Source organism: Gorilla gorilla, chromosome 23 (genome assembly GCF_029281585.2).
Source record: "Gorilla gorilla gorilla isolate KB3781 chromosome 23, NHGRI_mGorGor1-v2.1_pri, whole genome shotgun sequence".
Taxonomy (NCBI): domain Eukaryota; kingdom Metazoa; phylum Chordata; class Mammalia; order Primates; family Hominidae; genus Gorilla; species Gorilla gorilla.
Genome location: NC_086018.1, coordinates 35,704,201 through 35,718,057, shown reverse-complemented (window position 1 = coordinate 35,718,057; position 13,857 = coordinate 35,704,201). Strand labels below are relative to the sequence as shown.

Below are 13,857 nucleotides of genomic sequence, written 5' to 3'. Positions count from 1 at the left end.
GCACTGCACTCCAGCCCAGGTGACAGAGCAAGACTCCATCTCAAAAATAAATAAAATTAAATAAGAAATAAAAAGCACTTCCGAAACTGTCAAGTTCTGTCCCCAAGAGGTGACAGTGAGTGGTGCCACACCTTCTATGGTGTAGACTCCGCTCCATGGACTCAGTAAAAAGCACTTCCAGTCTGGGCAACACAGTGAGACCCTGTCTCTACAAAATTAAAAAAAAATAATAATAATAACTAGGCATGGTTGTGCATGCCTATAGTCCCAGCTAATCAGGAGGCTGAGGTGGGGGGATCACTTGAGCCCAGGAAGTCAAGGCTGTAGTGAGCCATGTTCATGTCATTGCACTCCAGTCTGGGCGACGGAGCAAGACCCTGTCTCAATCAATCAACTTTTTTTTTTTTTCTCTATTTAAGACAGAGTTTTGCTCTTGTTGCCCAGGCTGGAGTGCAATGGTGCAATCTAAGCTCACTGCAACCTCCCGGGTTCAAGCGATTCTCCTGTCTCAGCCTCCCAAGTAGCTGGGATTACAGGTGCCCACCACCACACCCTGCTAATTTTTGTATTTTTAGTAGAGACAGAGTTTCACCATGTTGGCCAGGCTGGTCTCGATCTCCTGACTTCAGGTGATTCACCCACCTTGGCCTCCCAAAGTGCTGGGATTACAGGCATGAGCCACTGCACCCAGTCTTCAATCAATCAATTAAATTAAAAGCATGTGCTGTTTGCCTGGCACTGTGCTGGGCTCTAGCAGGTGCTAAGTGCTAAGTCGCTCATCTTCAACGGACCTAGGAGGCATGTACGTCCATTGAAGCCAAGAGCTTTGCCCAGAGTCCCAGAGTTCCGCATGTGGGACTGTGTGAGGTAGCCCCAGGGGCCAGAGAAAAGTGGGTTCAAATCCTAGCCCCACTACTTCCCAGATGTGTGGCCTCCACTAAGTTGCTCCCCCCGCTGAGCCTCAGCCCCATATGGGGCGATTGAAATCTCCACTTCCGAGGCTGTGGTGAGGCTCCCCTGAGCCCACACCCACCAAGCCCTTAGCATGGAGCTGGCCATGAAGTGTGTGAGGCTGGGTTGTTTTATTCTGAGTCTTATCACCACCCCCTGTCATTTTCCTTTTGGGGGGTCTCCTGGGACAAGCCTGTCTCTTCTGCTCTGCGGCAGCCCCTCAAAATGCAAATGCTGGAGGAAAGACTGCTGGCTCTTCTCTTTTCGTGGTTAAATGACCCCCGCAGCCTGCTCCCTTTCCTCTGTCTCTTGGAAATCTATTCCAGGGCTGGCCGTGGGACTCAGCACTGTGTGTTGAGGGCAGAGCCCTGGGGCTCTGTGCCACTCTTGCGCTAGACACCAAACCCAACACTCTGGGATCTGAGAGCATGTGGCAGCCCGAGCCTGCTGGTGATTCACCCAGAGCTCCTGTCGGCTGAAACTCCTTTCCCTGTCTTTTCACAGCCAGACCCCAGCTGCCCTGGGGCAGCCTGTGCAGAAATCCCCACCCTCCAGGGGTTCGCCGGGGTGGCCCGAGCTGCCAGCTAATGGTCCAGAGGACCTCGCCGGATTCCCTGGTGTGAGGCTCAGCCCTGGCCTGGAGGTTTAGGTGGGACCCAGGGCTGCAGATGGAGGTGTGAGCCACTCTTGTCCCCCAGACTCCCACTCCTGGCTCACCACAGAGGACGAGTTGCTGGTATCATCAGGGGTGGCGGAGTCAGGGCTGGAGGTGGGGTCAGGGCCGGGGTCCTCGTTGCAGCTGCCACACAAGGAAGTGGTCAGGCCCTCCAGATAGGGTATCGCCTCAAGCTCCCGGCTCCTGCTCCTGGGGGCAGCTGTGGGACCCTCTTCTGGGAGCCCTGCTGAGGGGGATGGGCTCCTGGGAGAGGAGACAGACCCAAAAAGTAATGGGGAGTTAGGAGCATCCCCCACCCCACCCAGGCATACGCACTCACTCACACAGGGAGCCTGGGGCCCACACGCTGGTGTGGGAAAGGGAGCCAATGGTGAGGGCTGCCTCTGTGTCAGACTTTTTATATGGGTTGCCTCATTGAGCTAAAACAGCATCCCTTTTTTTTTTTTGTAATTTTATTATTTGTTTATTTATTTATTTTGAGACAGAGTCTCGCTCTGTCACCGAGGCTGGAGTGCAGTGGCGCCATCTCGGCTCACTGCAATCTCTGCCTCCCAGGTTCATGCCATTCTCCTGCCTCAGCCTCCCCAGTAGCTGGGACTACAGGCGCCCGCCACCACGCCTGGCTAATTTTTTGTATTTTTTAGTAGAAACGGGGTTTCACCATGTTAGCCAGGATGGTCTCGATCTCCTGACCTCGTGATCCGCCCGCCTCGGACTCCCAAAGTGCTGGGATTACAGGCGTGAGCCACTGCGCCCGGCAACAGCATCCCTTTAAAGTAAGTATAATAATTCCCATTTTAGGCCGGGCGCAGTGGCTCACACCTGAAATCCTAGCACTTTGGGATGTCAAGGTGGGCGGATCACCTGAGGTCAGTAGTCCGAGACTAGCCTGTCCAACATGGTGAAACCCCGTCTCTACTAAAAATAAAAAAATTAGATGGGCATGGTGGTGGCACACACCTGTAATCCCAGCTACTCAGGAGGCTGAGGCAAGATAATCGCTTGAAGCCAGGAGGCGGAGGTTGCAGTGAGCCAAGATCGTGCCATTGCGCTCCAGCCTGGGTGACAGCGCGAGACTCTATCTCAAAAATAAATAAATAAAAATACAAAAATTAGTCGGGTGTGGTGGCGTATGCCTGAAATCCCAGCTACTCGGGAGGCTGAGGTTGCAGTGAGCCAACATCGTGCCATTGCACTCCAGCCTGGGTGATAGAGCAAGATGCCATCTCAAAATAATAATAATAATAATAATAATAATAATTCCCATTTCACAGAGGAAGACACTGAGGCTCAGAGAGGTCAAGAGACTGGCCAAGGTCACCGAGATAGGAAAGGGCAGAGCTGTGTTATGAACCAAAACTATTGCCCCAGCCCCAACTTTAAGTCTTAGTCTTAGTCTACTGACCCCAAGTTCAGTAAGTCTAAGAAGGCAGACTCATGCTTGGCTAACGAGGATGTGAGAGGCAGCATGGCTCCACAGGCATTGACAGGTTCACAAGCCCAGATGCTGAGGGAGGGAGCTGCAGAGAAGGCTGTGCTTTAAAAGAAGTCACAGGCTCAAGAAGGCTTAGCGCTGACAGTATCCCCAAAGAGTGACCCACAGACTGGCCTACACGATGATAATAAGTGATGGCCATGAAAAAGAGCTCTGTAGTCAAATGACATACTTCTCTACTTCCGTTACCCAAAAGCCACGACGCATGCAGGCAAGCTAAAGGCTCTGACAAGTCCTGCAGGAAAGCTATTCAATTTCATTTATCCCAGACTTTCTGAAACATACTTGATAACAAAGCTGTCTTTGTTTTTTTCGGTTTTTTGTGTTTTTTTTGTTTTGTTTTTTTTGTTTTGTTTTGTTTTGTTTTTTGAGATGGAGCCTCACTGTGTCACCCAGGCTGGAGTGTAATGGCACGATCTCAACTCACTGCAACCTCTGCCTCCCGGGTTCAAGTGGTTCTCCTGCCTCAGCCTCCCGAGCAGCTGGGATTACAGGCACCTGCCACCATGCCTGGCTAATTTTTGTATAGTTAGTAGAGACAGGGTTTCGCCATGTTGGTCAGGCTGGTCTCGACCTCCTGACCTCAAGTGATCCGCCCACCTTGGCCTCCCAAAGCGCTGGAATTACAGGCATGAGCCACTGCACCCAGGCTGTTTTTTTGTTTGTTTCTTTGTTTGTTTGTTTGTTTTAATATGCCTACCTGTGAGGAGCACATGAATGATCCCAGCACAATGCTGATTTAATTCAATCCCTCTTATTTTACAGACAGGGAAACTGAGACACAGAAAGACAGAGTAACTTGCTCAAGACCCATCAGGGATGGATCTGAAGCTGGAACCCAGGTTTCTAGACTCTCAGACCATGGCCTCCCAAGGTGCCATGACCTTAAAGGGGGACTGGCACTCAGGCCTGAGGGTGGAAGGAACCCCAGAGCCTGGAGCAGTGCACACCCAGGTAGGTGGGTGACAGCAGGTGCCCCTGGGTGCAGAGACTGTTTAATCTTTTAAAGCTGTGCAAAGGGAACCAGGAAATGTGAGTAGGCTGTGGCCATGCCCACTGCAAGGTGGGTGTACAGCAACCACACACTCTGGGGCAAAGCTGAGTTCGGTCTTGGGAGGTTATGGGGTGGGCAGGGCCCCTGGGAGAGACAGCCAGGATTGGGGAGGGGAGGCTCAGCCACTGAAGTGCAAACAGGGTGGTGTGATCTGAGTTCTTCCTGTGGGCCCAAGGAGCATGCCCACCACCCACCTGTGCCTAGGTTTGGAGGACTGACCACGTGACCCATGCCAGCAGCCATTAGAGACAGGTGCTGCCTTGGGGAAGGAGTGCAAATGGGAAGGGCAAGGGCATTCCACCCCATGAAGCCCTTCCCGGGCCCTGGGACTCTACCCACCTCTTGGGCCCTGGCCTGAGGCCCGGGTCCACCACAGACTGGCAGCCGGAGGTTGAGGCGCTGAGTGGGTCCTCAGGGGCAGGTGGACATCGAGGCAGGTCGCAGTAGGGCACCTCAGCACCTGAAGGGCTCCTGAGCTCCTGGGCCAGGGTTGGAGAGAGGAGACAGCTCAGCGCCCACGTGGGGGCTCCCCTCCCCCTGCACAGCCCCTCCCGGTGGCGTGGGAGTCTCCAGGCATCTCCTCCGGGGATCTTGCACTTCTCAAGGAGCTGCCCATCAGGCTGGAAGCACCCTTTGGGACTCAAGCCGAGGGCTGGCTGAGGTACCTGGTGTGTGCCTGCACACGTGCATGTACACATATGGGCCTTGGAGCAGGTATGTGTTTGGATAAAGGCCTGGTATTGGGGGCACATGTGTGCACATAGGTGGAGCGAGCTCTTGCGCATGCGTGTCTACGCAGGTCCCGCGGGTACACCGATCCGTATGTTTGCATGAGTGCAACTTCATGTATACATGCATGTATGTGCGTGCGCCCCAGAACGAGGTGGATAGAAGGATCCACCAGGGTCTTTTGCGGCCAAAAGACAAGGGCGAGGAGGAAGGATTAGGCTGGCTGAGAGAAGGGAGAGGTCTGAGGGAGGAAGAGGCAGTTTGATGGTAGAGGAGATGGGAAAGGAAGGTCTTGGAGGACAGAAGAGATTTGCCCCACTAAAGGAGAGGCAGGGACTCCAGGGCTGGAGGGTCAAGGCCCCAGGAAAAGGGTGGGGGCTAGAACCAGCTGCCCACTCCTCTCTCCCTCCACCTTTGGCAAGGCCACACCTGTGAAGGCTGGTCTGGTGCTGGGCTCACCAGGGGGAACGGCTGCTCACCTCCAGGGCCCCCCCCCAATTCCTCCCCACCTCTGGAGAGCGGCAGTTCCCTCCCCTGGTGGTGGGAGACAGCGGCCATGGCACCCTGCGCCCCGCCTCCTCTCGGATTACCTGGGCTGCGGGCTCTGGCGGTGGTGGTGGCTGTTGACTGTCAGCACCCTCGTCCCCGGGGGGCTCCGGCTCAGGCCCCCACGCTGCTGCCCTCCCAGGCCCCGACTCCGGGTTGTGGTGGCAGCAGCCGCTGAGGCAGTGGAAACCTTAGAGGGGCCGGCTTCGGGAGCAGGGGCCCCTCATTACAGTTTCATAAGCCGGGCCCCAGCCAAGAACAATGAAGGACATGAAACCGCAGGAACCCGATCCCAGCAGCTCACCTGAGAGCCGGGAGGGGCAAGAGCCTGGGCCTGGGATCCCTGGGGACCCTGGAGCCCAGAGCCCAGGGCCAAGGCAGCAGCCTGGTCGGCACCACAGGGTGGGCACAGGCTCTCCAGATTCCAAGAAGGTCACTGCTGGGGTCAGGCAGTGCCAAGAAGTGGGGTTGGGATGTCTGCCATGACATCCAGGCCAGGGGAGGCCCGGTGGGATTCAGTTTCGCCCCCTGCCCTGCAGCCAGATTCTGATCAGAGCTCGGCAGCAGGAGGTGTCAGATCCACAGCCAGGCCTGGCGCCTTGGCCACCCAGGGGACAGCACAGCAGAAATGAGGAGAGACTTGCCAGGCATCAACCAGGGGTCTCTGCCCCACCAGGCCCAGCAGGAGCCCTAGCCTGATGTGACACCTCATCCTGGCTTTCACCCCAGCCCCCGTCACCACCCCACACCACCCACTTGAGTGGGCCCCACGGTCAGTCCCCAGCTCTGATTTCCTGTCTGGAGGGTCAGCACTGGCTCTGGCCTCAGATGGACCTCGGGCCCCATCCTGGCTACTCCGCTTCCCGGCTGGTGACCTCAGGCCGATGACTTCCCCTTTCGGAGCACTGTTTTCTCCTCTCGGAAATGGAGGCTGAGAAGCGACCAAGACCTGGGCCACGTGACTTATCCTCTCTGTGCCTCAGTTACCTCATCTACAAAACCGGCAGGATAGCAGGACCCACCTCCTAGGGGTGTTCTGAGAATTAAACGAGTTAATATTTGTAAAGGGCTTTTTTTTTGAGGCAGAGTCTCGCTCTTATAGCCCAGGTTAGAGTGCAATGGTGCAGTCTCGGCTCACTGCAACCTTCGCCTCCTGGGTTCAAGCAATTCTTCTGCCTCAGCCACCCCAGTAGCTGTGATTACAGGTGCCCGACACCATGCCCGGCTAATTTTTCTATTTTTAGTAGAGACAGGGGTTTGCCATGTTGGCCAGGCTGGTCTCAAACTCCTGATGGCAGGTGATCTGCCTGCCTTGGCCAAAGTGCTGGGATTACAGGCATGAGCCACTGAGCCTGGCCTCAATTTTTTTTTTTTTTTTTTTGTGAGACGGAGTCTCACTCTGTCGCCCAGGCTAGAGTGCAGTGGTGTGATCTTGGCTCACTGCAAGCTCCGCCTCCCGGGTTCACGCCATTCTCCTGCCTCAGCCTCCCGAGTAGCTGGGACTACAGACGCCCGCCACCACGCCCAGCTAATTTTTTGTATTTTTAGTAGAGACGGGGTTTCACCGTGTTAGCCAGGATGGTCTTGATCTCCTGACCTCATGATCCACCCGCCTCGGCCTCCCAAAGTGCTGGGATTGCAGCCGTGAGCCACCGCGCCCGGCCTTTTTTTTTTTTCTTTTTTTCGAGACAGAGTCTTACTCTGTCACCCAGGCTGGAGTGCAATGGCGCGATCTCAGCTCACTGCAACCTCTGCCTCCCAGGTTCAAGCAATTGTCCTGCCTCAGCCTCCTGAGTAGCTGGGACTACAGGGGCCCGCCACCATACCCAGCTAATTTTTGTATTTTTAGTAGAGACGGGGTTTCACCATGTTGGCCAGGGTGGTCTCGAACTCCTGACCTCAGGTGGTCCACCTGCCTCGGCTCGGCCTCCCAAAGTGCTGGGATTACAGACGTGAGCCACCACTCCCAGCCAATTTTTTTTTTTTTAAACATACAGATTTTTTGACTCCATGTTAGAAATCTCTTGACCTAAAGCTAGAGGCAAATATGGCCAAGGGTCCAGAATCCTTGGAGGAAAAATGGGCTAAATTTGGTCCCTGGAGACCTGTGGTGACAGAGAGATGGGGAGAGAGTGGGTGAGGCAGACAGAGTCAGCCAGGGGAGACCCACCACAACCCCAGTAGCAGCATCTGAGGGTGATGGAAAAAAAACCCACCCATTCCTTCAATGCCTGACCACGTGGCACCATGGAATAGGTCCAGAGTGGCAGAGGAGTGCATGGGCAGGCAGGTGGAAGAGGCTGGAAGAGGCAGTTGCCATCTTCTGGGGCCCAGGAGGTTTTTTTGGTTTTTTTGAGATGGAGTTTTTCGCTCTTGTCGCCCAGGCTGGAGTGCAGTGGCCAGATCTCGGCTCACTGCAACCTCCGTCTCCCGGATTCAAGCAATTCTCCTGCCTCAGCCTCCTGAGTAGCTGGGATTACAGGCACCCGCCACCACGCCCTGTTAATTTTTGTATTTTTGTATTTTTAATAGAGTCAGGATTTCACCATGCTAGTCAGGCTGGTCTCAAACTCCTGACCTCAGGTGATCCACCTGCCTCGGCCTCCCAAAGTGCTGGGATTACAGGCGTGAGCTACCGCGCCCGGCCCAGTGTCAGTTTTTTACTATCACATCTGGTATACACAGGGAGCTGCTTCCTGCCCAGACTTGGGTCCCAGGGCCTGGCTCGGAGACACAACGGTCACCCCTCATGCATTTGCCAAAGGAGAGTTTCACAGCCTTGATCATCATCAGAGCAACTGGAAGCTCAAGAAAGTGGAGGATTTGATGTCGTGCCCCTCTCTGATCTTTTTTTTTTTTTTTTAAGATAGTCTTGCTGTGGCAGTGGCATGATCACAGTGCACTTCAGCCTCGATCTCCTGGGCTCAAACAATCCTCCTGCCTCAGCCTCCCAAGTAGCTGGGACTGCAGGAATGCACCACTACACCCAGTTCATTTTTTGTTTTGTAGAGATGGGATCTCACTTTGTTAACTAGGCTGGTCTTGAACTCCTGGTTTCAAGCCATCCTTCAGCCTCAGCCTCCTAAAGTGCTGTGATCACAGGCGGGAGCCATTGTGCCCGGCCCCCTCTCTTGAAACCATCTCTGGTCTTGGCTCCTGGGGAGGAGAGGCACACTGTGGGGTTTGCCTCCTAGCCTGTGGCCTTCTTGGCTGTCTCTGCTGATTCCCTGGCCTCCACCCAGGCCTGTTCTCATCTCATTCCACACTTTCTTCCACAGATGATAGGCTCATCCATGAGCAAGACTTTGGTCAGTGACAGATCCTGAAGACTCGCAGGCCTCCATCTCCTGTGATGGGCTGGCTCTGAGCTCCAGCCCTCCCAATTCACTAACCTCCCCCTCATCTCCACTGTGTCCTGCCGACACCCCACACCATGCCCCAGACAACTCCAAACAGACCTCCCAACCCAAGTACCCTGCCTGGAGAAATTACAGGAGTCAGCCATGGGTTTCTCCCCTCCCTCACCCCCAAATCCTGTAGACGTGCCTGCTCAATTAGTTCGGAAATGTGTCCATTTGCCTCCATCTCAAAGCCCCAATCATCTCTGGCACCGATGAGTACGTGCACCTTTTCCTGGCGGGTCACCTGATTCACTCTCACCACCCTGCCCTCCATTCTCTCTGCCCAGCAATCAGAGTGACTGTGAAAAATGCAAATCAGAGCACGTCACTCCCTTATTTGAAATCTTCCGTGGCTTGGCCGGGCGAGGTGGCTCACACTTGTAATCTCAGCACTTTGGGAGGCCAAGGAGGGCAGATTGCTTGAGGCCAGGAGTTCAAGACCAGCCTGAGCGGCATGGTGAAACCCCATCTCTACTAAAAATACAAAAATGAACTGGGCTTGGTAGTACATGCCTGTAGTCTCAGCTACCTGGGAGGCTGAGGCAGGAGAATCGCTTGAACCTGGGAGGCAGAGGTTGCAGTGAGCCGAGATCACGCCTCTGCACTCCAGCCTGGGTGACAGAGCGAGACTCCATCTCAAAAAAAAACAAAAACAAAACAGAAAAAAACCTCAGAATCCTAAGTCCTCAACATGTCCACAAAGCCGCACAAGGCCAGTGAGACCAGGCCTCCCCCCATTCTCCATCCTTGTCCTATAGCTCCTGTGTGCCCCCCTCTTGCTGTCCTCTCCAGCCCAATGTGCAGCCTCCTTTCTGCCTCAGGGCCTTTGCATATTCTTTGTTTGTTTTGTTTTGAGAGGATTCTCGCTCTGTTGCCCAGGCTGGAGTACATTGGTGCAATCTTGGCTCACTGCAACCTCTGCCTCCTGGGTTCAAGAGATTCTCCTGCCTCAGCCTCCTAAGTACCTGGGATTACAGGCACCCTCCACCACACGTGGCTAATTTGTGTATTTTTAATAGAGATGGGGTTTCACCATGTTGGCCAGGGTGGTCTTGAACTCCTGACTTCAGGTGATCCACCCGTCTTGGCCTCGTAATGTGCTGAGATTACAGGCGTGAACCACTGCACCCGACCTGTTTGTTTTGTTTTTGAGACAAGGTCTCATTCTGTTGCCCAGGCTGGAGTGCATTGGCATGCTCATGGCTCACTGCAACCTTGAACTCCTGGGATCCAGTAATCCTCCCACATCAGTCTTCTGACTAGCTGGGACTACAGGTGTGCACCATCCTGCCTGGCTAATTTTTTTTTTTTTGGTAGAAATGGGGTCTCACTGTGCTGCCTAGGCTGGTCTCAAACTCCTGAGTTCAAGTGATCTTCCTGCTTCGGTGCCTCAATCCAAGCACTTCCTCCCAAAGTGCTGGGATTACAGGCGTGAGCTGCAGTGCCAGGCTGGCCTTTGCACATTCTCCTTCCTTCCTCTCCTCTTCCTGCAATTTCACTAATGCTAATGCCTGCACAGCCTTTACCAAGCAGCTGAAACGTCATTTTTTTTTTTTTTTTGGAGAAACTTTCCCTAATGCCCTATCCTTTACCTTCATGCCACTTACTGTTCCTTTATACATTTATCACAACCAAGATTAAATAATCATGTGCATTTCTCTTGCTAGACTATAAGCCCCATGAAGACAAGCCAGGGATGTGTCCCTCTCTCCTCCTCTCCTCCTCCGCCCTCTCCCCTCCCCCTCCCCCTTCCCCTCCCCCTTCCCCTCCTTCTCCCTGTTTTCTGTTCTGTTCTGTTCTGAGTCAGGGTCCAACTCTGTCACCCAGGCTGAAATACAGTAATGCGATCACGGCTCACTGAAGCCCCCGCCTCCCATTCTCAGGTGATTCTCCCACCTCAGCCTCCTGAGTAACTGAGACTATAGCCGCATCCCACTACGCCCAGCTAATTTTTTACATTTTTTGTAGAGATGGGGTTTCGCCATGTTGCCAGGATGGTCTCGAACTCCAAGTGATCCACCCACCTTGGCCTCCCAAAGTGCTGGGATTACAGGAGTGAGTCACTGTGCCTGGCTGTGCCTTTCTGATTTATCATGATTTCCCCATCATCTAGCATAATGCCTGGCACATTTTAGGCACCTATTCAGTATGTATGAATTTGTGAGCTGACCCACGGTCTCAGGTGGGAAATGGTGGGATTGAGACTAGAACTCAGACCAGCCTGAATCCAGGGCTCTCCTGTTCCATGCTTGCCATCTTCCCAACCACTGGAAGAAGGTCATTTGCATGAAAGATGGACTCCCAGGCATCTGTTCCCTGAACCTGAACTTGCAGGTGAGCACAAGAGAGCTATTATTGGAGGTATCAAGACTGGTAGAAGCTGGGCGCGGTGGCTCATGCCTGTAATCCCAGCACTTTGGGAGGTCGAGGTGGGCGAATAACGAGGTCAGGAAGATCGAGGCCATCCTGGCTAACATGGTGAAACCCTGTCTCTACTAAAAAGACAAAAAATTAGCTGGGCGTGGTGCCAGGTGCCTGTAGTCCCAGCTACTCATGAGGGTGAGGCAGGAGAATGGCATGAACCTGGGAGGCTGAGCTTGCAGTGAGCCCAGATCGCACCACTGCACTCCAGCCTGGGCAACAGAACGAGACTCCGTCTCAAAAAAAAAAAAAGAGGACCTTCAGACCCCAGTGGGAATGACGAAGCCATGGGGGTCAAGGTTGGAAGGGCCCTCAGAGGTTCATGAGTCCCAGGTTTCTCATTGCGTGTGTATCAGGTGCTCTGTGTTTACGTGCATGGGGGCTTGGCAGCAGACTACATCAATCACAAAGTCAGAAAAGGACTCTTCTTCACTCCTTCAATAACTTGAAGAAGAAAATCTCGGCCGGGCGCGGTGGCTCACACCTGTAATCCCAGCACTTTGGGAAGCCGAGGCAGGCAGATCACAAGGTCAGCAGTTCGAGACCAGCCTGACCAACATGGTGAAACCTTGTCTCTACTAAAGATACAAAAATTAGCTGGGCATGGTGGTGGGCACCTGTAATCCCAGGTACTCAGGAGGCTGAGGCAGGAGAATCGCTTGAACCCAGGAGACGGAGGTTGCAGTGAGCTGAGATTGAGCCACTGAACTCCAGCCTGGCGACAGAGAGAGACTCCGTCTCAAATGAAAAAAAAAAAAGAAAAAAAAATGACTCTTCTTCACTCCTTCAATAACTTGAAGAAGAAAATCTTGAGACCAGGTGCAGTGTCTCACACCTGTAATCCCTGCAGTTACGGAGGTTGAGGCGGGAGGATCACTTGAGCCCAGGAATTTGAGACCAGCCCTGGCAACATAGTGAGATCCCATCTTTACAAGAAAATTAGCTGGCCGTGGTGGCATGTGCCTGTAGTCCCTGCTACTCAGGAGGCCAAGGTGGGAAGATCATTTGAGCCTGGGAGGTCGAGGCTACAGTGAGCCATGTACTATAGGTTGGATCACTGCACTCCAGCCTGGGCTACAGAGCAAGACCCTATCTCAAAAAACAAAAAAAAAAAAAAAAAAAAAGAGAAAGAAAATCTCTAGATGATGCTGGTGTATTCTTAACATCTCTCTAACATCTGCTAATCTCCCTTTTTGACAAAGAGACAGCAGGATGCAAGCTCAGAGCCTTCCATAGAAAACACTCTCGAGGCCGGGCGCGGTGGCTCACGCCTGTAATCCCAACACTTTGGGAGGCTGAGGCAGGTGGATCACCTGAGGTCAGGAGTTTAAGATCAGCCTGGCCAATATGGCGAAACCCCGTTTCTACTAAAAATACAAAAATTAGCTGGGCATGGTGGCAGGCACCTGTAATCCCAATACTTGGGAGGCTGAGGCGGGAGGATCGCTTGAACCTAGGAGGCAGAGATTGCAGTGAGCTGAGATCACACCATTGCCATTGCACTCTAGCCCAGGCGACAGAGTGAGACTCTGTCTCAAAAAAAAGAAAAAGAAAAAGAAAACACTCCCAAGTTAGGGTGTAAAGACATTTCTGTTTTGTTTTTTCTTTTTCTACCTTTCTTCTCTTTTTTGTTTTGTTTTGTTTTGTTTTGTTTTTTGAGACAGTTTCATTCTGTTGCCCAGGCTGGAGTGCAATGGCGCGATCTCGGCTCACCACAATCTCTGCCTCCCAGGTTCAAGTGATTCTCCTGCCTCAGCCTCCCAAGTAGCTGGGATTACAGGCATGCACCACCATGCCCAGCTAATTTTCACCATGTTGGCCAGGCTGGTTTCAAACTCCCGACCTCGGGTGATCCACCCACCTCGGCCTCCCAAAGTGCTGGGATTACAGGCGTGAGCCACCGCGCCCAGCCTCTACCTTTCTTCTTAACAGGAAGTAATTCTAGTTTTCTACTTGTGTTGATGATGTGAAGTTTTGTTTCAATAGAAGGGGAAAAAGATGTTGATTTAAAGAATAACAAAGTAAGTAACAGATTAGATGAGGCTATGGTAACAATCGTATCATATAAGCAGGAGGAAAGTGACTGAAGATCGTGAAACATTCACATGGTTCAACCACTTCCCTGCAATGTGGGAAAACCGAGGCTCTGGACAGGAGGAAGTCCAGCATCTGGGTTCAACTGCGAGTTAGCGGACACCACAGGCCCAGTCCTTCACCCATGCCCCCATCCCAAACCACCCCAACCACGTGGAAAACTGGCCCACCTGGTATCTTGCTCCATGGGCCTCCTCAGGGTGGAAGCAGTTTTGACGGCGGTTCTGGGTAAGTATGTTGGCCTCAAAGTGTTCACACAGGGCATCCCCAGGCACCTCCTCCATATTGGGTGAGTCAGGCCAGGGTAGTTCCTATGATCCAATGGCTGACCGTCTATGTGAGGCCTGGCAAAAATGAGGGGGAGGCAAAGACCAGATGACTGGCTGGCCACTCACCTGAACCCCAGCCCCAGTTGCCCCAGTTTCCAGACAAGGACCAAGGAAATAAGGTTACTCATCCATTCCTTTGGGTGTTCCTGTTCTCCATCCAT

General features: G+C 53.2%; 1 protein-coding gene across 6 annotated transcripts in view; it reads right to left on the bottom strand.

Moving 5' to 3' along the window:
- Positions 1 to 13,857, bottom strand: part of TRIOBP (TRIO and F-actin binding protein) — a 77,131-nt gene that overhangs the window by 59,130 nt on the left and 4,144 nt on the right. For 5 of the 6 annotated variants that reach the window (XM_004063440.5, XM_055374593.2, XM_055374594.2 and 2 more), the window contains exons 3-5: positions 13,538 to 13,711; positions 4,516 to 4,655; positions 1,669 to 1,870 (exon numbers count right to left, since the gene is read on the bottom strand). In XM_004063440.5, coding sequence (XP_004063488.4) covers positions 1,669 to 1,870; positions 4,516 to 4,655; positions 13,538 to 13,651 — 456 coding nt within the window. In that variant the 5' untranslated portion in view covers positions 13,652 to 13,711. Of the gene's footprint in view, positions 1 to 1,668; positions 1,871 to 4,515; positions 4,656 to 13,537; positions 13,712 to 13,857 lie in introns of those variants that run through there. The other variant, XM_063704806.1, reaches the window with a different exon arrangement.